Source organism: Carcharhinus amblyrhynchos, chromosome 1 (genome assembly GCF_965287045.1).
Source record: "Carcharhinus amblyrhynchos chromosome 1, sCarAmb.v2.hapA, whole genome shotgun sequence".
NCBI classification, from domain to species: domain Eukaryota; kingdom Metazoa; phylum Chordata; class Chondrichthyes; order Carcharhiniformes; family Carcharhinidae; genus Carcharhinus; species Carcharhinus amblyrhynchos.
The window spans coordinates 131,768,780-131,793,850 of record NC_137324.1 but is presented as its reverse complement, the minus strand read 5'-3'; the positions used below and the strand labels follow the sequence as shown (position 1 = coordinate 131,793,850).

General features: G+C 39.5%; 1 protein-coding gene across 4 annotated transcripts in view; it reads right to left on the bottom strand.

Moving 5' to 3' along the window:
• gatb (glutamyl-tRNA(Gln) amidotransferase, subunit B) overlaps positions 1 to 25,071 on the bottom strand; it is a 53,102-nt gene that overhangs the window by 18,050 nt on the left and 9,981 nt on the right. For 2 of the 4 annotated variants that reach the window (XM_080192899.1, XM_080192926.1), the window contains exons 3-10: positions 21,129 to 21,242; positions 19,066 to 19,264; positions 17,168 to 17,290; positions 14,741 to 14,854; positions 14,373 to 14,457; positions 7,263 to 7,307; positions 6,866 to 7,055; positions 5,330 to 5,481 (exon numbers count right to left, since the gene is read on the bottom strand). In XM_080192899.1, the coding sequence (XP_080049025.1) occupies positions 5,330 to 5,481; positions 6,866 to 7,055; positions 7,263 to 7,307; positions 14,373 to 14,457; positions 14,741 to 14,854; positions 17,168 to 17,290; positions 19,066 to 19,264; positions 21,129 to 21,242 (1,022 nt within the window). The remainder of the gene's footprint in view (positions 1 to 5,329; positions 5,482 to 6,865; positions 7,056 to 7,262; positions 7,308 to 14,372; positions 14,458 to 14,740; positions 14,855 to 17,167; positions 17,291 to 19,065; positions 19,265 to 21,128; positions 21,243 to 25,071) is intronic. The other 2 variants (XM_080192908.1, XM_080192918.1) reach the window with 2 other exon arrangements.

The following is a 25,071-nucleotide window of genomic DNA, read 5'->3' as shown; positions in this document are numbered from 1 at the left end:
CCACCATTTACATTCTCTTTGTCCATTTGTCTATGACATTTTGGTCAATTACACAACTACCCCCTTACAATATAAATCTCATCTTAGTTTCTTTGTCTTTAGGTCTGAAGAAGTGTGATGCTACTGGGGAGAGAATGAATGACAAGTCAGCTGGGACTGTTTTTTCCTCCCAGGAGCTCTTTTACTTTCAGTTTTGGTTGCTGGCTAGTTAGAAAGTGTTTGGACTCCAGGCTGAAAGCAGTGTTTTGTCTCTCTCTCTACTATTAAAAATTCTGCTGGCTAGTTGGGAGCAGTTTTTCTTGCCTTTCTGGAGTGAATATTTTGCTATTGATGGTTTGCCAGCTAGAGGCAAGCAGTGGATTTACCTTGAGGTATGTTGAAAGCTTCAGAGCTAGAAAGTCAGAGTTTCAATTCTCTTTCCAAAGGGGTAATTCACAGCAGGTATTGCAGAGCTGCAAAATCACATGAGCCTTCTTATTTCCATGCTAAACCTGGGACGAGTGTATGTTTGTAAGAGTGTTTGTTTAGAAAGGTACATTTAGCTGTTAAGGTAAATACATTATCAGGATTGTGTTTTTTTTCTTGTTTGTAATTGGTAGAAGTTATTATTAATTGTCTTACTATAGTTAACTGTACACTTAAATAAATTTCATTTGATAAAAACTCCCTAGTGGTTTGTTTGAATCATACCTGGAGTGAAACATCTTGTACTTACCCGTGCCGAAATTCAAAGTGCAAAACTTATGATCTAGGCTGATTCCATAAAATACCTCAGAGTTTCTGACCTCTATTATAACAGAAGGGTCATCTAGACTTTAAACGTTAGCTCTATTCTCTCTCCACAGGTGCTGTCACACCTGCTGAGGCTTTCCACCATTTTCTGTTTTTGTTTTGCTTCATTTTCCTTTGTTGGATTTTCTCCTGTGTTCAGACAACAGCTATCCCATAATTCTGTCATTCTCATCTCTTCTACACCCATCTTTTGTTTCTTCACTTGACTCATTCCCACTCCCTTCGGTCTTGCACCATCAGCTCTTCTGACATTAGTATTCCACCCTATCAGAGGCCTTCCCTTTTGTTCTTTATCACTCACTCTTCTCCCATCCACCTGTTTAAAACGTATTATGTCTTTAAATGTTCCCAATTCTGATACAAGGATACAAAGTCTGAAACCTTAACTCTTGTTTCTTTCTCTATAGATACTACTAGATTTGTTTAGCATTTTCAACATTTTCTGCTGTGATTTTCAGCATCTGGTGTATTTTGTGTTAGTTTTATCATAAGAAATATCATAAGATATTTCCTGACACATCAGTTACAACTCCCCAGATTGATACTATGAAAAATCTGTATATGGAAGAAATCATAAAAAAAGCAATACACTATTATATTTGTAAACTTCATCTACAGGATGCCCTGTAGAACTCAGGAACTCAGCAAGGTTCCTTAGCAGCACTTCCAAACCCCCGACCATTCCCATCTAGAAGGATAACAGCAGCAGGTACCTGGGAACACCACCACCTGGAGGTTCCCCTCCAAGTCACTCACTATCCTGACTTGGAAATATGTAAGATGGCTGTCATTGGCTAGTCCAGCATTTATTGCTTATTCCTAGTTGTCTTCAGAAGGTGGTGGTGAACTACCTTCTTGAACTGCTGCCGTCCCTGAAGTGTAGATACACTAACAGTGCTATTAGAGAGGGAATTTCAGGATTTTGACTCAATGACAGTGAAGGAGCAGTGATATATTTCCAAATCAGGATGGGAGTGACTCCAGGTGGTGGGGAACCTCCAGGTAGTGGTGTTCCCAGGTACCTGCTGCTCTTATCCTTCTAGATGGTACTGGTTGGGGGTTTGGAAGGTGCTGCCTAAGGAACCTTGCTGAGTTCCTGCAGTGCATCTTATAGATGATACACATGGCTATCACCGTTCATCAGTGGCAGAGTCGTGAATGTTTGTGAAATGGTTACCAATCAAGCAGGATACTTTGTCCTGGATAGTATTGAACTTCTGGAGTGTGTTGGAGCTACACTCACCAGGCAAGTGGAGCATATTCCACTACACCCCTGACTTGTGCCTTGTAGATGGTGAACAGACTTTGGGGGATCAGGAGGTGAGTTATTTGGCGCAGCCTTTAAAGGCTTATACCTAGCCTTTGACCTGCGTACTTATGTGGCTGATCCAGTTCAATTTCTGGTCAAAGATAACCCCCAGAATGTTGATGGTGGGGAAATTCAATGGTGATAATGCTATTGAATGTCAAGGGGTGATGGTTAGACTCTCTCTTGTTGCAGATGGTCATTGCCTGGCACTTGCGTGGTGCAAATATTACTTGCCACTTGTCAGCCAAGCCTGGATATTGTCGAAGTCTTGCTGCATTTGGACATGAACTGCTTCAGTATTTGAGGAATCGCAAATGCTGCTGAACATCGTGCAGTCATCTGCAAAAATCCCCATTTCTGACCTTATAGAAACATAGAAAAACTACAGCACAATACTGGCCCTTTGGCCCACAAAGTTGTGCCGAACATGTCCCTACCTTAGAGATTACTAGGCTTACCTATAACCCTCTATCTTACTAAATTCCATGTACTTATCTAAACGTCTCTGAAAAGACCTTATTGAGTCCGCCTCCACTACTGTTGCCAGCAGCCCGTTCCACACACCCATCACTCTGAGTGATAAACTTACCCCTGACATCTCTTCTGTACCTACTCCCCAGCACCTTAAATCCTCTTGTGGCAACCATTTCAGCCCTGGGAAAATGCCTCTGATTATCCACGCAATCAATACCTCTCAACATCTTATATACATCTAGCAGGAAACCCCTCATCCTTTGTTTCTCCATGATGGAAGGAAGGTCATTGATAAAGCAGCTCAAGATGGTTGGGCCTAGGGCATTACCCTGAGAGACTCCTGCAGTGATGTCCTGAAACTGAAATAACTGACCTCAAACCGCCACAACTATCTTTCTTTATGCCAGGTATGAATCCAATCACCAAATTTGGTGGATATTCCCCCAATTCCCATTTGGACAGTACAGTGATAGTGGTTAGCACTGCTACCTCAGTGCCAGGGAATTTCAATTCCCTCTTCAGGTGACTGTCAGTGTGGAGTTGGCATGTTCTTCCCATGTTTGTAAAGGTTTCCTCTGAGTGCTCCAGTTTCCTCCCACACTCCAAAGATGTGTGGGATAGGCTGATTGGCCATGCCGTTAGCATCAGGAGATTAGCAGGGTAAATATGTTGGCTTAAGGGGATAGGGCCCAGGGGGGAGGGTTGTTGGTGTAGGTTCGATGCATCAAATGGGTTCCTTCTGCACTGAGGGATTCTATGATTTCAGTTTTGCTGGGGCTCCTTGATGCCATACTCGGGTCAAATGCTGCCTTGATGTCAAGGACAGTTACTCTCACCTCACCTCTAGCATCCAGCTCTTTTATCAATGTTTGAAGCAAGTCTGTAATGAAATCAGGAGCTGATTGACCCTGGCTGAACCCAAATTGAGCATCCATGAGTAGGTTATTGCTGAGTAAGTGCTGCTTGATAGTACTGTTGATGACCCTTCCATCACTTTCCTGATGACTGAAAGTAAATGATGGTGCAGTAATTGGTCAGATCAGATTTGCCCTGTTTCTTAAGTACAGGACAAACCTGGGCAATTTTCCACATTGCCGAATAGAGGGAACAGCTTGGCTAGGGTTCTGGAGCATGTGTGCTCAGGACTACTACCAAAATATTTTTGTCAGAGCTCTTAGCTTTTGAAGTATCCAGCTGTTTCTTGATATCACGTGGAATCGAACTGGCTGAAGACTGGCATGTGTGAAGTTGGGGACCTCTGGAGGAAGCTGAGATGAATCATGCACTCAGCACTTCTGGCTGAAGATTACTGTGAATTCTTCAGCTTCATCTTTTGCATGGATGTGTTGGGCTCTCCATCATTGAGAATACAGATATTTGTGGAGCCTCCTCCTCCAGTGACTTGTTTAATTGTCCACCACCATTTACAGCTGGATGTAGCAGAGTTGTAGAGCTTAGATCTGATCCATTGGTGTGGAATTACTTAGCTTTGCCTATAACTTGCTGCTTACATTGTTTGGCACACAAGTAGTTCTGTGTTGTGGCTTCACAAGGTTGACACCTCATTATTAAGTCTGGTGTTGCTCCTGGCATCCCTCCTGCATTCTTCATTGAACCAAGGTTGATCCTCTGGCTTGGCGGGAATAATAGATTGGGGGATATGCCAGGCCATGAGATTGCAGATTGTGATCAAGTACCATTCTGCTGCTGCTAATGGCACACAGTGCCTCATGGACTATCAGTCTGGAGTTGCTAGATCTGTTTGAAATCTATCCCCATTTACAATACTGACTTTTCAGAGCTCTAGCTTTTCTGGAAAAAATTCAGAACGCAGGTCAATTTAACATCTTCCAGTTTTAATGTATCATTTAACATTTTTTTCTAAATTCTAAAGTACCTCTGCAACAAGTTAAATAAAAATACTATTGTGAGTAAATATACTACTGGTTAAAAACAATTTCTTCACTTTATCTGCACTGGATTGCTGTACTTTTTAACTCATGAAATGCATGAGTAAATATCAAAAGGCTGCTTTTGTATCCTAGCTAGTCCTTTACTAGTTCCAAGTTCTACTGTTCCCAGCTTGACAATTCCAAAATGTGCGTCCTTATTTACTAATCCCAAGGGGCATCGCCCACCATACCTTAATAAGCTCTTACAACTTTTTGTGTTCTTTTATGCACTCTCTGCTTATTTATTACAGAATCCTCACTCCTGTGCCACCATTGGTACCTGCTTGTTGAACAATTCTACTCTTGGTCTCTCTGACTTCATTCAGTTTACACCCTTCCTGTTTTCAAAAACCTTCTCAAAATTCTCCTTGTTCAATATTCCATTGATTCACATTCTCTATTTTCATCATTCCCCATATTTAGCACCCTCTATATCTTTCTTTTTGCAAAGGGTTTTAAGAAAGCTACCTGCATATATAACTATTCTTAATACAATATTATTTAACTGTTGCTTTAATTGTTGGTTAGTTACTTACATGTCCTGCAATTAATAAATAATCACAGAATTTAACCACAGTCTGTATCATACTGCTGTGCTATACCATTGTATGGTACAGACAATACGTTCAACCCAGCCAGAGTATGTGTCAGAATTAATGACAGATAGGTTTTTACACATTCAGTAGAACTTACATTAGCAGAAGTGTTCAATGCCATCTTCCTAATAGAGTAATATGGTGAGTATTGTTAAACTGAGCTGCTAATCTGCAGTAAATTGTTACAGGAAATTATACCTTCTTACCTTTGGGTTACACTGAGGTTATTCTGCTTCAGGAATGCCAGGAAATTATTAATTATCCAACCAATGACCTTCGTCGGATTGATCTGGGTTTGTTCCACAACAGTTTCGAAAAATTGCACAAGTCCATTTTCATTCTGTGACAATGTCAAAAACTAGAAAATTTCACAAAATATCCTTTCATTTTTTCCTTCAAAATTCTTTCCTAACTTTTCTGCATCAAAGATTATAAGGAAAACACTCGCAGGCTTGTATCCACTGGAGTTTGCAATATAAGAGACAACTTGATTGAAATATAGAAGATCCTGGAGGATCTTCAAGGGGGATGGAGAAAGGATGTTTCCTATTCTAGGAAAATCTAAAACAAGGGGTCACTCTTATAACGATAATACTTTTTTTTCCTCAGAAGGTGTATTAAAACTCCCCTCCCCAAAGGCAGTGAAAGTAGAGTCTTTGAATATTTTTAAGACAGAGGTGGATAGATTCTTATTAAGCAAGCGGGTGAAAGGCAATTGGGAGTTGGCGGAATGTGAAGTCGAGATTACAATCAGATGAGCCATTCAAAGCAGGTTCAGGGGCCAAAAGACCATTTCCTTATTCCTAGTTCATGTGTGCTTACTAAGGAAGAGGAATCTGACAAAACATTAAAAGAAGTGGAGGTAATGGATAATGTGAATGTTGAAAAGGAGTGGGTACTGGAAAGGCTAGCTATATTTGGGGTAGATAATTCACCTGGTCTAGATGGTTTACATCCCAGTATGCTAAAGGAAACAGGGGTGGAGATGGCAGAAGGGTTTGCCTTATTCTTTCAATCTTCCCTAGATTTAGGAGAGGTTCCAGTGGATTGGTGGGTGGCAACTGTAACACCTTTATTCAATAAGGTGTGTGGATGACCTCGCAACTGGAAGCAGGTTTGCTTAATATCAGTGGTGGGTAATGTTTTGGAATCCATAATCAGGGAAAATGTCAACAAGTCCTCGAGAGGGAAGATGAGTTAATTAGAGAGAGTCAGCACAGATATTTAATGGGTTGATATGCAAATCAAAAGCATAATATTTCGTATTTTGGCTGATGGAAACAAATTGTCCTGCAAAAGTACAGCTCACTTCTATGATACTATGGTTCATTCAGATACAAAGCACTCACTTCTGCAAAAAAACCTGCAAATGAAGGCTGCCTTGTTTTTATTCTAACAGGGTGAATAGTTGGCTGGAAATGTTCTACCTATCCTTAACAATTTACTAGTGAATATAATTTTAAATGCATTTTATTGTTTATTTATTGAATTTAGAATTTCAGTTCAGCTACATTCTAAAAGTTAACCAAATCTTGTTGATCTTCTAAGAGTCAACGATCAAGGTACCAGAGGAATGCAGAGATCACAGTAATTTTGATTTTTGCAAACAGGAGATGAAATTGTTAGTGTGACTGCCAACTGATAAATCAATTTAAAAATGAAGGTAATAACCTCATGCTTCATATGATACATGCATTTGTACAAATACATTGCAAGTCTCAACATCAAGCCCAGATACTCACTACTAATGTGAAGCTGTGTTCAGCAAGAATACCATACTTCTCCACCAGTCTTTTTCTCTTCTCGTTAGGTAGCTCAGGCAGCTGCTCACGAATGTGGTCAATATTCACCACTTGTTGAGGATTCACATTGGAAGGGATGGTTTCATTGTCATAAATAACCAGTGGAGGCAAATTCGGTTCTGGCATAAATCTTAAACATTTCAAAGGTGTTAGCAGCAAGTTTAAAACTCTGCAGATTAATTTTCAAGTTTTTTGATTTCAAATGAAACACATCTTTCATGGGAGGCTTACAAAATCAGTCTGTTTTCAGTAGTGTTTGTCAACACCTATCATCAATTATTAAATGTATATTTATTTGTATTAATTACATACATTCTCTACAATTTATTCTAATTACCTGTAATCTTGCCTTCCTTCTTTGTCTCTCATTGATATGGTTTGCCTGAAAAATGAAAACATACTTCTATAAAATTGTCGGAGGCAAAAGTGTATATTTTTCCCTAAAATCTATTACATTCATAGGTACAGAGTCATCCTTATCTCTCAGTTTGTTGAAACAAAACTACATTGCCCTTTGGCTTAGTAATTTCCTAAAATAAATCCAAAAGCTTTCTGGTCCTACAATTATTAGATATGATGGAATTCACCATCCTGGAACAAATAGAGCAGAATTTTCCTGTTCCATCAGCCATTGGAAATGTAGCTGGCTGGACATGGATAATGCAAAGCTCTGTTGACCTCGGGCAGGATTTTCTGGTGTTGGGGCAAGCGTAGTTGAAAGATCCTGCCCATAGTCTTTTCCCAATGGCTTAGTGCACTGTATAATGTGGTGCTGAACCAGAAAGCTCTCAGGCTTCATCTGTGCTGAGCTAGCAGATGTCAATGTGTGCACTGTGGACTACAATTGGCCTCAGTTTCACTACAGTGGTGTGTCAGTAGGCTGAAGGGCAAGCAAAATGCAGCCACTCCTGACCATTAAGAATGATTTATCAGACAACTTCAAATAGCCAGACAGAGGAATTGGCAAAGGAAGAGCTGGAAATGAGTTTTAAGGAGTGAACCAACATAGTTATTTGGAAATGAGAACATATTTTCAATCAGACTTAATCTTTGACTAGCTTCTTGAATGACAGTAATAAATTATGAAATTAAACAGCAGTGAGAATGAATGGGTAAGATTTTACATCCTTATTATTAAGATTATTGTCTCAGCTTGATGAGGCTAAAAATGGGGTCTACTTAACGCTGAGTCATGGGGACAAACTCCCATATTGGCTCTTCGCTTCCCCCACTAAAATGGGGATAGTTTTCCTAGGAATTGAAATTGGGTATTTCTACCTCATTCATCTCCCACCTTCTGCCAGCATGCTCACTCTGGCAGGCTACGGACAAAAGGCGAGCTGGGAAGACTAGGCAGTCCCAACAAAATCAGACAATTCATCCTTACGCGCAGTGTGGAAAGCCATCAGGTCAACAATTGGGCTCTATAACCATGATAAAGCATATAAGAAATGGCTCTATGCATGCCACCTTTGATAGCAAAGGCAAACTGATGAGGGATCACTCCATAGATGTTCTACATCTCTTTGATTTCATGCATGGTGAGCAACTTTGTCTGATATTGAAAAATATCAGTGGTCTATTTGTACTTGGCGATGTCACTGCCAGCAATGGCAACAGGCTGCCTGCAAAGAACATTGTTTTGGATGCCTCCTAATTGATGCCCCACTCCCAATCCCTCACGGCCTCATCATCTTCCATTCGTTGCCCCTCATCAATCCTCTTGCCGCCCTCCTCTCAGCACTTCAGGCTCATTAGCCAACTTGTTCACCACTCCACTCCATGATCAAGGGACTCTAGAGGTAAGAAAGGATCAATCTGACATAACAATCACATTATCACAGATTTAGTTATTTTGTCCATGACATTTGAACACATACCTGATGCAAAGCTACTGGACAAACTAAATCATTATGGAGTCCAAAAAAAACATACAATGGATAAACGGGCAAGCCTCAAACTGGAAACCAGTCTTAAGCAGTGTGCCCGTGGGCCCACACTTGTTTCGCCTTTATAAATGACATCCATGATAAAATATCAAGCCAGATTAGACTCATTGAAGCTAAACACCTAATCTATAGAGCCAGTGCTGAAACAGATGCTTCAGGGAGATCTAAATAATATTGACAAATGGACAAACAGCGAAATGAAATTCAATTTAAGGGGAGGTGATGGCTTAGCGGTTTTATTGCTAGGCTATCAATCCAGAAACTCAGCTAATGGAGACCTGGGTTTGAATCCTGCCATGGCAGATGGTAGAATTTGAACTCAATAAAAAAATCTGGAATTAAGAATCTACTGATGACCATGAAACCATTGTCGATTGTCGGAAAAACCCATCTGATTCACTAATGTCCTTTACGAAAAGAAATCTGCCGTCTTTACCCGGGTTGGCCTACATGTGACTGCAGAGCTGCAGCAATGTGGTTGACTCTTAATTGCACTTAGGCAACTAGGGATCGACAATAACTACTAGCCAGCCAGGGACGCTCAAGTCCCATGAAAGAACAAAAAAAAGAGAAATACTACATCATGCAAATTAATAATACTCGATGTCCATCAGTACTCAACTACACAATGCATAATTCCCCCCTTGAAGCTACTGATAAATGCTGTTACTTGGGAATCCACATCCAAAATAATTTCATAGAATCAAAGAATCCCTACAGTGCAGGAGGCCATTCAGCCCAAAAACCTGCACCGACAACAATCCCACCCAGGCCCTATCCCTGTAACTCCACGTATTTACCCTGTTAGCTTCCTGACACTAAGGGGCAATTTAGCATGACCAATCAACCTAACCTGTACATCTTTGGACTGAGAGGGGAAAGCGGACTACCCAGAGGAGATCCATGGAGACACAGGGAGAATGTGCAAATTTCATAGACAGTCACCAAAGGCTGGAAGTGAAGCTGGGTCCCTGGGTGCTGCGAGGCAGCAGTGCTAACCATTGTCCAACATGCCGCCCAAATGGAATGTACAAAGTCAACAAGCAGCCTCCTAAAATGCTTGCATTGGTGAAATGGAACTTCTATCCCTCTTCAACAAAGGAAATGTTGTAGCAGACATTGGTTAGAGCTCATCTGGAGCACGGTAATGGCTGCTTGGGATCCATATACTGCAGAAAACATTACCCTCCTTGAGAAAGTTCAACAGTGGGCAGTTCATTTTGTAACAAACAATCACTTGCATGACACTACAGTCTCCTGGTTGGTCACATCACTGGACTGGCACAGTCTCGAGAACTGAACAAAGGCCCACATGCCTCTGTAAAATTTTGAATGGACGATTAAGTATTTCTAAATAGTACGTAAAGCTCAAAAATGATCAAGTTCAAAGAGTTAATAACCAACAGCTCCAAATATCTACATCCAAACCTGCTTCCTTTACTATTTTTTAACAATTAAAGACCGCAATCTTCCAAAAATCTTTCCATTTAAGGAAAGCATGTTAAACTTTTTAAATTAATGTGACCATTGACTGCATTCATTGTGCCTCTCTTGCAAAAATTTCCTATTGGAAGATTCATCTTACCAAGAACCAGGACTGTACGATAGTTGTCCCAACTTAGGCATCAATCTCAGAGTGTTGGTAAGGATGACTTTGAGGGATTGACTGAGCTGAAATTGACCATGTGATGCTGGGCCAATGCCAACAGATCTATCTGATCAAAGATGCATATAATAGTTAACAGGACTGGAGAAGGTGAACTGGCGATGAACTGAACAGGTATTTTGCATTGGTCTTCACCATACAGAATACAAGTACCAGATATAGCTGTAAATCAGGAACTGGAAGGGAGGAACTCAAGAAAATTACAATCATTAGGGAAGCGGTACTCAGCAAATTATCGGAGCTGCGGGCTAACAAGTGCCCAGATCTTCAAGGACTTCATGCTCAGAACCGAAATAAAGTGGCTAGTGTGATAATTGAGGCATCGGTTTTAATTTGCCCACACTCCCTAGATTTGACAAGGTCCATTAGATTGGAACACAGCTAATGTAACTCCTTTATTCATAAAAGGGGGGAGATAGAAAGCAGGAAACAACAGGCCAGTTCGCTTAAATCAGTCTCAAGAAAAATGTTAAAACCTGTTATTAAAGATGTTATAGTGAAACACATGGAATGATTCAAGTTAATCAGTCAGTATTAACAAGGTTTTGTGAAAGAAAATCATGTTTAACCAATTTATTGGAGTACTCTGAAGAAGTCACATCTGCTGTGGATAAAGGGGAACCGTGTGAATCTATTGGTTAGATTTCCAGAAGGCATTTGACAAGGTGTTACATCAAAGGCTATTGCAGAAAATAAAAGCTCATGGTGTAGGGGGCAACATGAATAAAAGATTGGCTAGCTAACAGAAAACACAGAGTAAGCATAAATGGGTCATTCTCTGGTTGGCAAGATGTAACAAGTATTGTGCCACACGGATCAACGCTGGGGCCTCAACATTTTAACCATTTATATAAATAACTTGGATGAAGGGACTAAAGGTATGATTGCTAAATATGCCAATGACACGATAGGTGGGAAAGTATGTTGTGAAGAGGACATAAGCGGCACGGTAGCACAGTGGTTAGCATTGCTGCTTCACGGCTCCAGGGACCTGGGTTTGATTCCCAGCTTGGGTCACTGTCTGTGTGGAGTTTGCACATTCTCCCTGTGTCTGCGTGGGTTTCCCCCAGGTGCTCCGGTTTCCTCCCACAGTCGAAAGATGTGCGGGTTAGATTAATTGGCCATGCTAAATTGACCCTTAGTGTCCTGGGTTGCGTAGGTTAGAGGGATTAGTTGGTAATATATGAGGATAGGGCCTGGGTGAGATTGTGGTCGGTGCAGACTTGATGGGCCGAATGGCCTCTTTCTGCACTGTAAGGTTTCTATGATTTCTATGATAAGGAGACTACAAAAGAATACACGTAAGTTGTGAGTGGGCAAAGATTTGGCAAATACCATATAATATAGAAAAATATGAAATTATCCAGTTTGGCAGGAAGAATAAAAAAGCACATTATCTAAATAGTGAGGGATTGCAGAGCTCTATGATGCACAGGGAGTTGGGTGTCCTCATGCATGAACTGCAAAAGGTTAGCATGCAGGTACAGCAAATAATTAGAAATGGTAACAGAATGCTATTGTTTATTGCAAGGGAAATTGAATACAAAAGTGGAAATAGATTACACTTCAGTTATACAAGACATTTGTGAGAACATGGCCGGGATTCACCCAGCCTGCTGCATTACTCAAACAGCACAGCGGACTGGAAGACAGCTCTATTTTACCATGCATTTCCAAGTACTCCGCAATTTCATCCTTAATAATGGTCTCCAAGATTTTACCCACAGCCAAGGTCAGGCTAACTGACCTGTGATTTCCCATCTTCTGCCTCCCTCCCTGCTTAAACAGGGCGTCATATAGCCTTTTCCCAGCCCTCTGGGACATTCCCTGACTCCAATGATTCCTAAAAGATCACCACGAATGCCTCCACAATCTTCTCAGCTATTTCTTTCACAACCCCGGGTGTAGTCCATTGGGCACTGAGTGATTTATCCACCTGCAGAACTTTCAGCTTCCCTAGCACCTCCTCCTTAGTGGTGGCCATTTCATTTACCTCTGCCCCCTGTCTCTTTTTGAAGTTCTGGCATGTTACTGGTGTCTTCCACCATGAAGACTAATACAAAGTACCCATTCAGTTCCTCTGCTACTTCTTTGTCCCCCATTACTACTTCTCCAGCCTCATGGTCCAATGTCCATTCTTGCCTCTCTCTTACTTTTTATATGTCTAAATAAAACTCTTGTGAGCTTCTTTTATATTACTAGCTAGCTTACCCTCATATTTCATCTCTGCCCTTACTGTGTTTTTAGTTGTCCTCTGCTTGTTTTTAAAGGCTTCCCACTATTCCTCGCCTCGTGGTATACTCTTTCCTTTGCTTTTATGCTATCCCTGACTTCCCTTGTCAGCCACGGGTGCCTTGTTCTCCCTTTGAATGATGATATCTGTGTGATGGCCACAAAATCCTGCAGAGAGAAGGTACAACAATGCTAATATTGCTATCCAAGCATTGCTGAAGCAGACAAAAGGTATCTTAAAGATGCGATTCCAACATCTGGACAGATCTGACGGGAGTACTCTAGTACAATGTCAGGAGGATCTCGCAGATCATCATGGCTTGCTACATATTGCACAAAAATCTCAGCTTCGAGTATGACTGTATGACTATGCTTCTTAGTCTAGACTCTGCACCAGAGGAAACAGCCTCTCAGTATCTGTACTATCAGTCCTCTCAAAGTTTTGTACATTTCCGTGGTTCATGCCTTCAGATGATAACTTCTTAAAGAAGCTTAAAGGAACAAGAAGAATTGGCCAACCAGGAAACTTTAGTTAGTTAGGAAGGGGCAAGAAGATAAGCCATTGATAAAGAAGCACTGGCTAGATTCAGACAATTAGCAGTTGAAATGTGCAAAGCTGGTTCCATGGAGCTCAACATTGGAAAACTGGATGTCATTAAAATGGCATGATTAGTCACATAAAATGTTGTGGAACGACTAAGAGCAAAGAGATAAACCCAAGGATATTGAGTCCCCCTCCCAGATACTTGCTCTGGCTAAGGCAGATTCTGCAAGACAATAGATTGGATAGTTTTGTTATGACGAGTTGAGCTAGACTGAAGTTATTTACATGAGAAATTCTAAGAGAAAGATTGACTAGGTATTGGATTGTAATAAATTTGAGGGCACTAGAGAGGAAGGAGAAGTTAGATGTGAAGCGGCTTTAGCCCTACATAGAGATTTACTTGTTTTTTACATCTTCATTCACTTTCCTTTGAGAAAGTAGTGCCAGTCGTGGAAGGATTCACGGGCTGGTCAACACATCGCGACAAGCATTTCTTCCACTGCTGAAATCATTTTTACATCAGACAATTTTGCATTTGTCCTAAACAGCTGGAATTTAATGAACTTCTAGAACTAAGACAATAAAGAGGCACTACCCACAGCTAGTGAATAATCTAGAATTTTACGGTAGCTCAGAACTAAGCCAGTAAGGGTTTAAACCCTGCATCTTCTGACTCAAAGGTTAAGACAATGCCATCAAGTAAAGGCCCGCTCCTGGTAATTGAATATTCAAATGCTATTGTTCCATGGAGACCATTATAAATTGAGCTCAATATTGTCCTCACTTCAGATCTACAGAGGAAAATTTTGCATAAAATTGTCAAAGATCAGGACAAGGATCAGTATCTGATTATTCCCTAGTTTGAGGATGCCAAAATATCCTGTAGTGTCTGTACTACATTGCTGGTGAGATAATCAACTTAACAAAGATGCACAATAAAAGCAGTGTTCTTATAGTTCTATATAGCTCAACAATATACCACAAAACTTTATCATCAAAATCAAGGGAGTTTAACATTTCAGATTCTCCCTTTCCCCCAGAGAGGTAAATTCTCACCCTGTTTTATAATCAAATGCTCTGGTCTCATTTAATATTTTCCCTCCATTCTCCAGTACGCCAATCTGTCTCAGAATTTCATAATCTATTGTAAAAAAAAAACATTCATTATATTCTAGATGATCACTGCAACTACTTCTGTAACAAAAAACTAACTTGTGTTAAATACATATTTTCAAAGCAATGTTTTGCATTTAGAATTTTAAGTAATTGCTGCAAAAACAAACACAACAAAAATATTGATTATTCAGATGGAGTTTTAGGAAATGCACTTCAATTGGAGGCACTGTAAAAGAGGATGCAATTAAGCTACACAATGCCATGCGGTTATAAAGACAGATTAGAGCAGATGGAGGATGTTGACTGACCAATTGCTCTTGCCAAAAATCGGGCACTGTTAATATTCTTCACTTCAGCTCTCACACCATATGGCTCCCCAGGTCGATGTACAGATATGTTGGCATCCACTCTTAACTGTCCCTCTACATAAATAAAAGCAAGACATGCCTTTATAGAAATAGAATGCATACAATCTGTTTACTGTTGTGAGATTGTTTTGTAATGTAAACATAAAATTAAAATTCACTGAACCATAGTTCTTCAAAATCTGTTTCCTGGCAGTGTACATAACATCAAGGAAGAACATTAACAAAGTATTATGCATGCAATTCAGGTTGCATTAAATTTCCAATTCAGAAAAATCTTCCATTACCTGCAGAACTGATTTTCCATTAAGCCTCACATTAGCATCATGATGAAAAATAAATTAGGACTCACTAAACTAGGAGAATAATGGTACTCTAGTCCTATTTATTTCTTAAATGTGCATAATGGTATCAAACTATGAGCAATCCATACTTGAAAGGAGTGAAATTGTACACGAGACTTAAAATCTTAATTGACTTAAGAGAAATTTTCTTATTTTCAGTCTATTGAACAAAATATAATACTTGATATAGTTAACCAAAGGAATTTTAATGTATAGTCGAAAATAGCTATCAAAATAGAATTTTGCTTAACCTTCACAAAAATAGACATCGTTTCTACTATATAAAGTGTGCAAAATTGCTAGAAAGTTTTGAATAAGAATTACAGTTGTTTTCAGAATGTATAAGTTTCTAATATACAAACTCAGGAAAGAGCATGTGGAAAAGGTATGATGCACACTACTTGCCACTCTGGTTATCTCATGAACAATGCAATGCAGATGCACATGGTTTAACATCTTCACTCCTTGTTAATTTCCTGTAGTTTTCCCAAATTTATCCTGTCAACCTCCATCATTACGATCTACCTCAGCCAGATGAAAGAAATGTGAATCGGAAATTGACACAAATTTCTGCTTTGAGATATAAAAAGAAACTTTTCCAGTTCAACAAGCACTCCAATTCATCTTATTGCCCAGAAATCCAAATTGTTGTAATTTCTCATGAAGTCACATGCTCCCATTATCCAGTGCACTGATTTTAAAATCTTTGTTTTTATTTTCAAATCCCTCCACAGCATTCTCTACCAAGTGTTTGCAATCTCCCACAAGTCTATGGGTTTACCCTGACAGTGATAAAACCCCTCCACTATCAGGAATCTGCACTCTGGAATTCTTGTGAAAATATCTCTGCCAATTTCAAAAACCTCTTTAAACCATTTTTGCATGTGTCACGGCATCGCTGGCAAGGCAATCATTTATTGCTGATCTCTAATACTTTTGAGAAAGTGGTGGTGAGATGCCTTCTTGAACTGTTGCAGCCCATGAGGCATAGGTATACCTAGGGCTGTAAGGGAAGAAGTTCCAGGGTTTTGACACAGCAACAGTAAAGTAATGGCAAATTAGTTTCAAATCAAGATGGAGTGGGATTTGGAGAAAAATGACAGATAATGGTGTTCCCATGCGCCTGCTGTCCTTGTTGTTATGGGTGACAACAGTGCCAATGGAGCCTTGGCAAGTTGCTGCAGTGCGTCTTGTAGACAGCATAGAACACTGCCACTGTGTGATAGCTCAGTGAGCTTCGCAAGTGAGTAGATATGACATATATACACAACAGGAAGGTACCAGATTCATCTTCTGGTCTGAGTTACCTGATTTTAGACCGGGTGGCAGCAGATATGGTATAATTAGCCTCAGTGCCAATGAGCTAGTGAGGAAAAAGGAATCAAACAAGGTCACTGCACTGGATTGCTACGGAGTTTATCTGCTGGAAGTGTGGACATATGTTTGTGCACATCAGGCAAAGACAAAATTGCTGTAATAAGTCCATTCCTGATGACTAAATGAATTACCGACACTCTCTGTCATGGCTCATACACGAATAAGAGGCACATAGGTAAGGTATCAAAGGATAGCAGATGCTAGAACCATATCCCAGAGAAAGTAGGAGCAAAAAGATAATTGATTCGAGGGAAGAAAAACTCAACAAGCTAGTAAAAGGATTATGTTAAGATCAAGATTATTCTTGCAGTCAAACAGCTTACTGACATTCTCTGTCTGGTAACTAAAGATGACATTTGGGCTTCAGGCAACTATGGAACTAGTTCTGAATGCTAGTCTTTTTTGGCAAAATACATATGTATAAGGTATAAGTTTTCTTCACTACACATTTCCTACTTGATATGCCAACATAATTCCAAATTCTTTCCAAATTACTGCACAATTTTTAAAAAAAGAAATCCTCTATAAACAGTGCTTTTTCCATCAAAATGGTTGTTTCATAATAATGAGCAACAAATTTAAATATAAATGTAATTTTCAGTAAACAGATAAGGGCTTTCTATTTCAGAATTATAAAACATTTCTTTACCTGACATATTACCATGACTTGTACCAAGTGTCTGGAGGATTAGTTGAAGTTCTCGAACGGCTGCTGCTGCTTCATCTCCACAACACATATCTGGTTCCATAACAATCTCCATCAAACCAACCCCTGCAATCAACAATATTTAGCAAGCAAAATTACATTTTGTTGTCAAAATGTAAGTTTTAAGGTTTTAAGTTTATTGATTAGTGTCATAAATAGGCTTACATTAACACTGCAACAAAGTTACTGTGAAAATTCCCTAATTGCCACAGTCCCGTTTGGGTACACCGTGGAAGTTGTTAGCATGGCCATTGCACCTAACCAGCACATCTTTCAGGCTGTGGAAGGAAACCCGCACAGACAACGACCCAAGCCAGGAATCAAATCCGGGTCCCTGGTGCTGTGAAGCAGCAATGCTAACCACTGTGCAACAATGTCGCCATGGTTTAGGGAGGGAAGAGTTGGGTTGGGAAAAGAGATGGGGAGGTAAGGAGTAGTATATAGGCCATCAAACTATAGTGGTAATGTTGGGAAAAGCATTAGACAGGAAATCAGAGATGCATGTGTTAAAGGAACATCTGTGATTATGGGCAACTTTAATCTGCATGTAGATTGGGAGAGTCAAATTAGTCACAGTACAATAGAGGAAGAATTTCTGGGCTGCATATGGGATGGTTTTCTGGAGCAATACATTGAGGAACCAACAAGGGATCAAGCCATTTTACACTGGGTGTTGTGCAGTAAGAAAGGATTAGTTGGCAATCTAGTGTGAGAAAACCCTTGGGGACGAGTGACCATAATATGGTAGAATTCTTTGTCAAGGTGGATAATGATGTAGTTGATTCTGAGACCAGGGTTCTGAATTCCAATAAAGTAACTTTGTCGGTGTGAGGCATGAATTGGCCATGACAAACTGGGAAACATTACTGAAAGGAAAGACAGTGGACAGGCAATAGCAGGCATTTAAAGAACGAATAGGTGAACTCCAGAAATTGTGTGTTATGGAGATGAAGCAGCAGCAGCCATTCGAGAACTTCAGCATGATTTGGATAGGCTGAGTGTGTAGGCATCTACATGGCAGATGCCGGATAATATGGATAAATGTGAGGTTATCCACTTTAGTAGCAATAAAGGAAGACAGATTATTACTTGAATGGGTGTAAATTGAGAGATGTGGATACTCAACGAGACCTTGGGAGTCCTCGTGCATCAGTCACTGAAAGTAAGCGTGCAGGTACAGCAGGCAATTAAGAAGGCAAATGGTATCTTGGCCTTCATAGTGAAAGGATTTGTTTCTATGTTTGTACAGTAAGAAGTTTCACAATACCAGGTTAAAGTCCAACAGGTTTATTTAGATATTTAACCTGATGTTGTGAGTCTTCTTACTGTGTTTACCCCAGTCCAATGCCAGCATCTCCACATCTATATTTCTAGAACATAAGAATTAGGAGCAGAAGTAGGCAAATTTAGCTCTTTGAGCCTGGTGCGCCATTCAATCAGATCATGGCTGATCTGTTCATGATCTCAAATTCACCTCCCCACCTTTCCCCATATCTTTTTTTTTATTAGAAATATATCTACCTCCTTTGTGAAACCAGAAAAGCAACTTGAAGGAACTTGCAATTAAACAATGCATCATTACTGCATCATTTGAACAACTCAATGTACTTTACAATCAAAGAACCTTGGACCTTGCTCAGCAAGTCTCATGACTTCAGCCCTTTTTGTCCCCATAGCAACCAAACCACCCAGGCAGGCAGAAATCAGAGGTCACATGACGCTCTTCATTTCACCATTTTAACTTGAGGAGACAGCTCCAAAACATTTTCTTATAAATTTCATATCTGTGGCACTGGGTAAAATGTCAATTTTACATTGTGAATTTTAACATTCATACCTACCAGCTCGATTTAAGTCAATTAATGTTTGGGTTCTTGCATCATCATGGAGACTTTTGCCACTATCCTGTTCCAGTTGGATTTGTTTGATTCGCACCAATTTAGATATCATGTGATTTCTGTTTTTCCCAGCATAAAGGCTATACGCAAGGCTTCCACTGATGGCAATTGGACATCTCTGCTGTGTTACCTGATAGCCAACCTACATGCATAACAAAAAATATTTCTCAAATATCTGCAGAAATGTCTTCACATCAAACAGACTAAATTCAAAGATTTAACTGCCACAAATTTTTAATATTAAGTGTGTAAACATCCTTCAGATCTGTTGATAATAAGAATTTTAAAAATCTCAATATGAAATTACTGTGAAAATTCCCTAATCGCCGCACTCCGGTGCCTGTTTAGGTACACTGGGGGAGAATTTAGCATGGCCAATGCACCTTTCGGACTGTGGAAGGGAATTGGAGCACCCTGAGGAAACTCACACAGACATGGGGAGAATGTGGGCAGACACTGCACAGACAGTGACCCAAGCATGGAATGCTGATGTTATGAGCCAGCAGTGCTAACCACTGTGCTACCGTGCTGCCCACACTGCTTTGAGTGAATGTAGAATACATGAGGGTGAAGAAATAATACAATGATTACACTGCAAACTTACAGGCACCCCCATGTAAGACATTCAATTCAAAAACACGTTCTGCACCAACTGATGGCGCTGTTTTAAGAATAGAATCACAAAATGCATAACTTCATTCTAGTATCTGCTGAGGCAACATCCCCATATTTGACTTTAAATTCTAATCCCACTGAGTCAACATGATGAATAGTGCAAATCTTCACACTGAGGCACAATATCGCATTATTGTTCAAAATGAAATTAATGTGGGTGCATATAAAATCACAATGAGATAGTAAGTCAGTGAAGGTCATGTGTAACTGCTTGAACTGCAGAATTTGGAAAATATCTATTTTACCAAATTTGGAAAATATCAATTCTAATGTATCTGCTCTCAGCAAATTGATATCAAACTGTCATCATCTTGTTGCCCGAGGTAGCATGGCAAAATAAATGAGATGACATATTTGCCTTTGCAATACTGTGCCTTGATAGTAACATAACAGAAACTAAAATCAAATGAAACTAAAACAAATAAAGAAGCACAAATATTAAGTCAAATACTAAAACAGATAAAGGAGCAGAGATGGCTATCATTTAAATAGGGAGTTGAAAGACCCGGGGATGGGGAGAACAATAAAATCAGTAAAAACAGACACAGATACAAACTTGCATGTCATTTATTTTTCAATTGCAGTTTCACATCCATACAGAACTGCTGCTCCATTCACAATGTCTCAACATTACATTCTTCCAGTAGCCAGTAAGAAGGGGATACACTGGTCGATCCGCATATCATTGAGAAGGTTTGGTAATGGAATCAAATGCAAACTTACAAAAAGGACAGGCAGGAAAAAAAAATCAGTTGGTCCATCAAGTCTATGCCACAATGGTTCGACAATGATTAAATATCTCTTCCCTCTGTACAAGATCTCTCCTCCTACCTCACAGCTATGTAATCTCCCAGAATAGGCAAAACAAAAAGGAAAAAAAAACAGACAATAAGGGGAACAAAATACTCTCAAATTCCTTTTTAACCCCTCAAGCAATCAAAAACAGCCCAGATTACACAGATTAAGGTGGTTACAAGATTGAAGCCTTGCTATGCTGTTTTAATTGATCTTGATCAGTATGGTAAAAGGAGGCCGACAATTGGCTTCGATATCACTGTTTGTAACAGGGAGAAAAAGTGAGCCTGAGATGATGCCCCATCATCCTCTAAAGATGTGGGGAAGCATTTGTTAGAAATCAGATGGCGAACTTAAGATCAAGGTCACAGCATGATCATTTCATGAGCAACAATATCTTAAGATTCTGTATTCAATGTCATAAGAAAAGATGCCACCAGAAATTCTGATTTTAAACATTTTGAAAATGAAATACGCGTGAAGAGGGTAACAAAGGTAACGTAACAATAGTTATTTGAAACTATGCACAAGCTTACTGGCAAGTCAGCATAGAAGTAGTGTTTTCTGTCAAACTTGGATTTCTTGTTAATAGTACAGTTTAGGGCCAAGCCAGTCATCACGGCTGCTTCGACACAGTGTTTGTTAAGAACCTTTTGAGGGTGAAGAAATAATACAATGATTACATTGCAAACTTACAGGCACCCCATGTAAGACATTCAATTCAAAAACATGTTCTGCACCAACTGATGGCACTGTTTTAAGAATAAAATCACAAAATGCATAAATTCATTCTAGTATCTGCTGAGGCAACATCCCCATTTCAGACTTTAAATTCTAATCCTGCTGAGTCAGCATGATGAATAGTGCAAATCTTTGCATTGAGGCACAATATTGCATTATTGTTCAAAATGAAATTAATGTGGGTGCATATAAAATCATAATGAGATAGTAAGTCAGTGAAGATCATGGGCGACTGCTTGAACTGCAGAATTTGGAATGAATTTAGACAACCAAGATCAATTTGATGTCAATATGACTACTACTGAAATCATTAAAAAACAAAACACCTAAACCAATGAAAATTAGAACTAATTTGCTTAAAAGAAATTTTTCAGCTTCAGTGCATGGGCTATGCAAAAACTGGTGTTTAGTTCAGCAAGATGCAATGAACCAGCAAATTGATCACACAGTCAAAGCAGAACAATAATTTTTTTAAAAAAGAGCTATAGTTTACATTCACTCAAAGCAATAAGGGCGGCAGCGGTTAGTACGCTGCCTCACAGTGCCAGGAACCTGAGTTTGATTCCCGGCTGGGGTAACTGTGTGGAGTCTGCCCACGTTCTCCCCATATCTGCACGGGTTTCCTCTGGGTGCTCCACTTCCCTTCCACAGTCTGAAAGGTGCATTGGCCATGCTAAATTCTCCGGAGTGTGGCGACTAGGGAATTTTCACAGTAACTTCATTAGTTATAATGTAAGCCTTCTTGTGACTAATAAATAAACTTAAAGCAGGGCAAAGTGATTGGAATGGGAACTTGGTTCAAATACTTTAATCAAATATTAACTATATTCAAATAAAACAATTAGTTTTCTAATTAACTGTTTAAATCAATCACATAATATGTAAAGATGGCTGTGAAAGCTTTTGAACTTATTTTTCAGGCCAGCATTCATTGCCCATCCCTAATTGTCCTTGAAATGGTAGTGGTGAATTGCCTTCTTGAACCACTGCAGTCCTTGTAGTGTAGATGCTAAATTGACTTTATTGTCAGGGGGATTAGAAGAGTAAATATGTGGAGTAACGGGGATAAGGCCTGGATCAATTGTGGTCAGTGCAGACTCAATGAGCCACATGGCTTCCTTCAGCACTGTAGGGATCCTATGGTTCTATGATGCTATTCTAAGCACATCCACAGTGGTGTTGGAGTTGTTGTTCCAGGATTTTGACCTCATACGGTGAAGGAACAGCAACATATTTTCAAGTCAGGATGATGAGTAATTTGGAGGGTGTTATATATTTAAGTGATTGTAGGATACTTTAAGAACTGATCGCATGAGTTACAGTAAAATCTCATAAGGGTGTTGGACAGGCTGCTGTTTTAATTTCAGTTTGTAAATCTACCAACAACTTTTACAAAGTATTCCTCCTGACGTAGGAAGGTGGTGACACATGTTAGATGAGTTTCTGGTTTATTGGCAACCCTCTAAAACTGATAAATCTTCCTCTTTTATACTGGCCTATTCCATTGGATATTATTGCCTCAGTGTTTAAATTCTAACTACAAAGCAATTTTAAGGAATTCCCGGAATTTAGATATCCGTTTAATGTGAACTGGGTCATTCCAGAAAATTGGGATCATAAGACATCCCCTTGCCTAAATAACACCCTATCCTGTGGCATTTCTAAATGTGTTAGGTTTTGAGGTTTATTTTTAAGAACATTCTTTTAAAATTATTCCTTTGATCTGACCTACACAAGGGTACACGAATGTGACCAAAAATGAAATTTGTTCCCAAGACTCCAACACCGCTGCTCAAGAATAAGAGGTAGTTGCCTGGAGATAACCCATTGATTTCTCTGCTATTTGTTGGAAAACACCAATTTTCAGTTTGTTGGCACTCTAAGTAGATGAATAAGATTGAGAGCTCAGTAGGTTGTGGCAGGAGGGTGTCAAGCACGTGCCCTCCAACTTGTACAAATTTTAGTTAAATGTAAAACCAAAAAAAAATCAAAGTAAACAACTTAAACGGTTAAATTAATAGACAAATGAAAATTCAAACATCACAATGCATAGCATGGTTTGTTCTACATTTTGTAATAAATTACTTCAACTTCAAAATCATTCATGTTATTTTTACTATGCATTATTTGTGTGACAGTATTGAAAAACATTCTACATCATAATTCACTTAACTTCTAGAAATCAATTTTCTTATAAATCATTTACCGTTTATGAATTGATTCGCACAGAAATTGCTGTAAAAATGAATTTATGTTTAGCAGACTTTACACAACAATTTTACATAAAATCTCATGTATGCGGAGAACTCTGGTTTAACAATTCTCTTTTTAGTTTAAAAAAGGCTAATACCCTTTGTATTTGAGAACAGGGAAACATGCATGACATCAAGTAAATGTTACATTATCTATAATATCAGATACTTAAATTGGTTTATGTAAGGTAAAAATAGAAAATGCTAGAAATACACAGCAGATAACGTACCATCTGTAGAGAGAACTGAATTAACATTTCAGCTAGGTGACGTTTCATCATAATTGGAAACGGTTAGCAATGGATTTTAAGCAAGTGAAATGGGAAGGATGGAAAAAGAGCAAAAAAGAAAGACCTGTGATAGGATGGGAGACATTAAACACCATGAGTTGGTAGAGCAGGGCTAAAGCAAGTGATAATGGTCAAATTAAGAAAAAAAAATGTTTAGAGGCGGTATGAACGGAAGAGTAATCTTTAAAGTTTTTTATTAAAGTTTATTTATTACAGTCATAAGTAGGCTTACATTAATACAGTTAAGTTGCTGTGAAAATCCCCTATCATAGAATCATACAGTGCACAAGGAAGCCATTCAGCTCATCGAATCTTCATCGACCACAATCCCAACTAGGCCCTATTCCCATCCCCATTTGCCCTAGCTGGTCCCTTGACACAAAGGAGCAATTTAGCATGGTCAATCCACCTAACCTGCACATCTTTGGATGCTGGGAGCGCTTGGAAGTAATCCACATAGGCAGGGAGAATGTGCAAACTCACACAGACAGTAAGCCAAGCCAGGAATCAAACCCTGATCCCGTGAGGCAGCAGTGCTAACCAGTGCACCACTGTGCCGCCCTAGTCACCACACTCCGGTGCCTGTTCAGATATGTAGCCAATCAGCATATTTTTCAGAGGAAACTGGAGCACCTGGAGGCAACCCACGCAGACATGGGGAGAATGTGGGCAGACTCCACATAGACAGTGACCCAAGCTAGGAATCAAACCTAGATCCCTGGCACTGTGAGGCAACAGTGCTAACCACTAATAAACAGCTGTCATCCAAAAGCAAAAACAGGAGAAAAACAAGAATAAATGCAAAATGTGCAAAGGAAACAAAATAGACACAGAGGCTACTGCAAAGACCATACTGTGCGCAAACTCAAGTATCACTCACTCCTAGGTCTAAAATTGGATGATGAAACAAACACCAGCTGTTTCTTTAGTGCGGAGAAAACCTAATAATTCATCTCACTCCTTGGCATGTATTTGACAGGATATGAAGTGTGGGCATCAAGAATTGGTAGATATTCCAATATTGCGTATTAAAATCGATTGGAGCATCATGGTCATCAGACGAGTGAAGGAGCAGGGAGACAGATAAGAAACTACCTGTTAAAAACCTGTTTAAATAAGTTTAAAGCACTTTGTAGTAAGAACTAACCTTGTAGAACTGTTTAAATCATTTAACAGCATTTTTGTGGGCTTTTTGT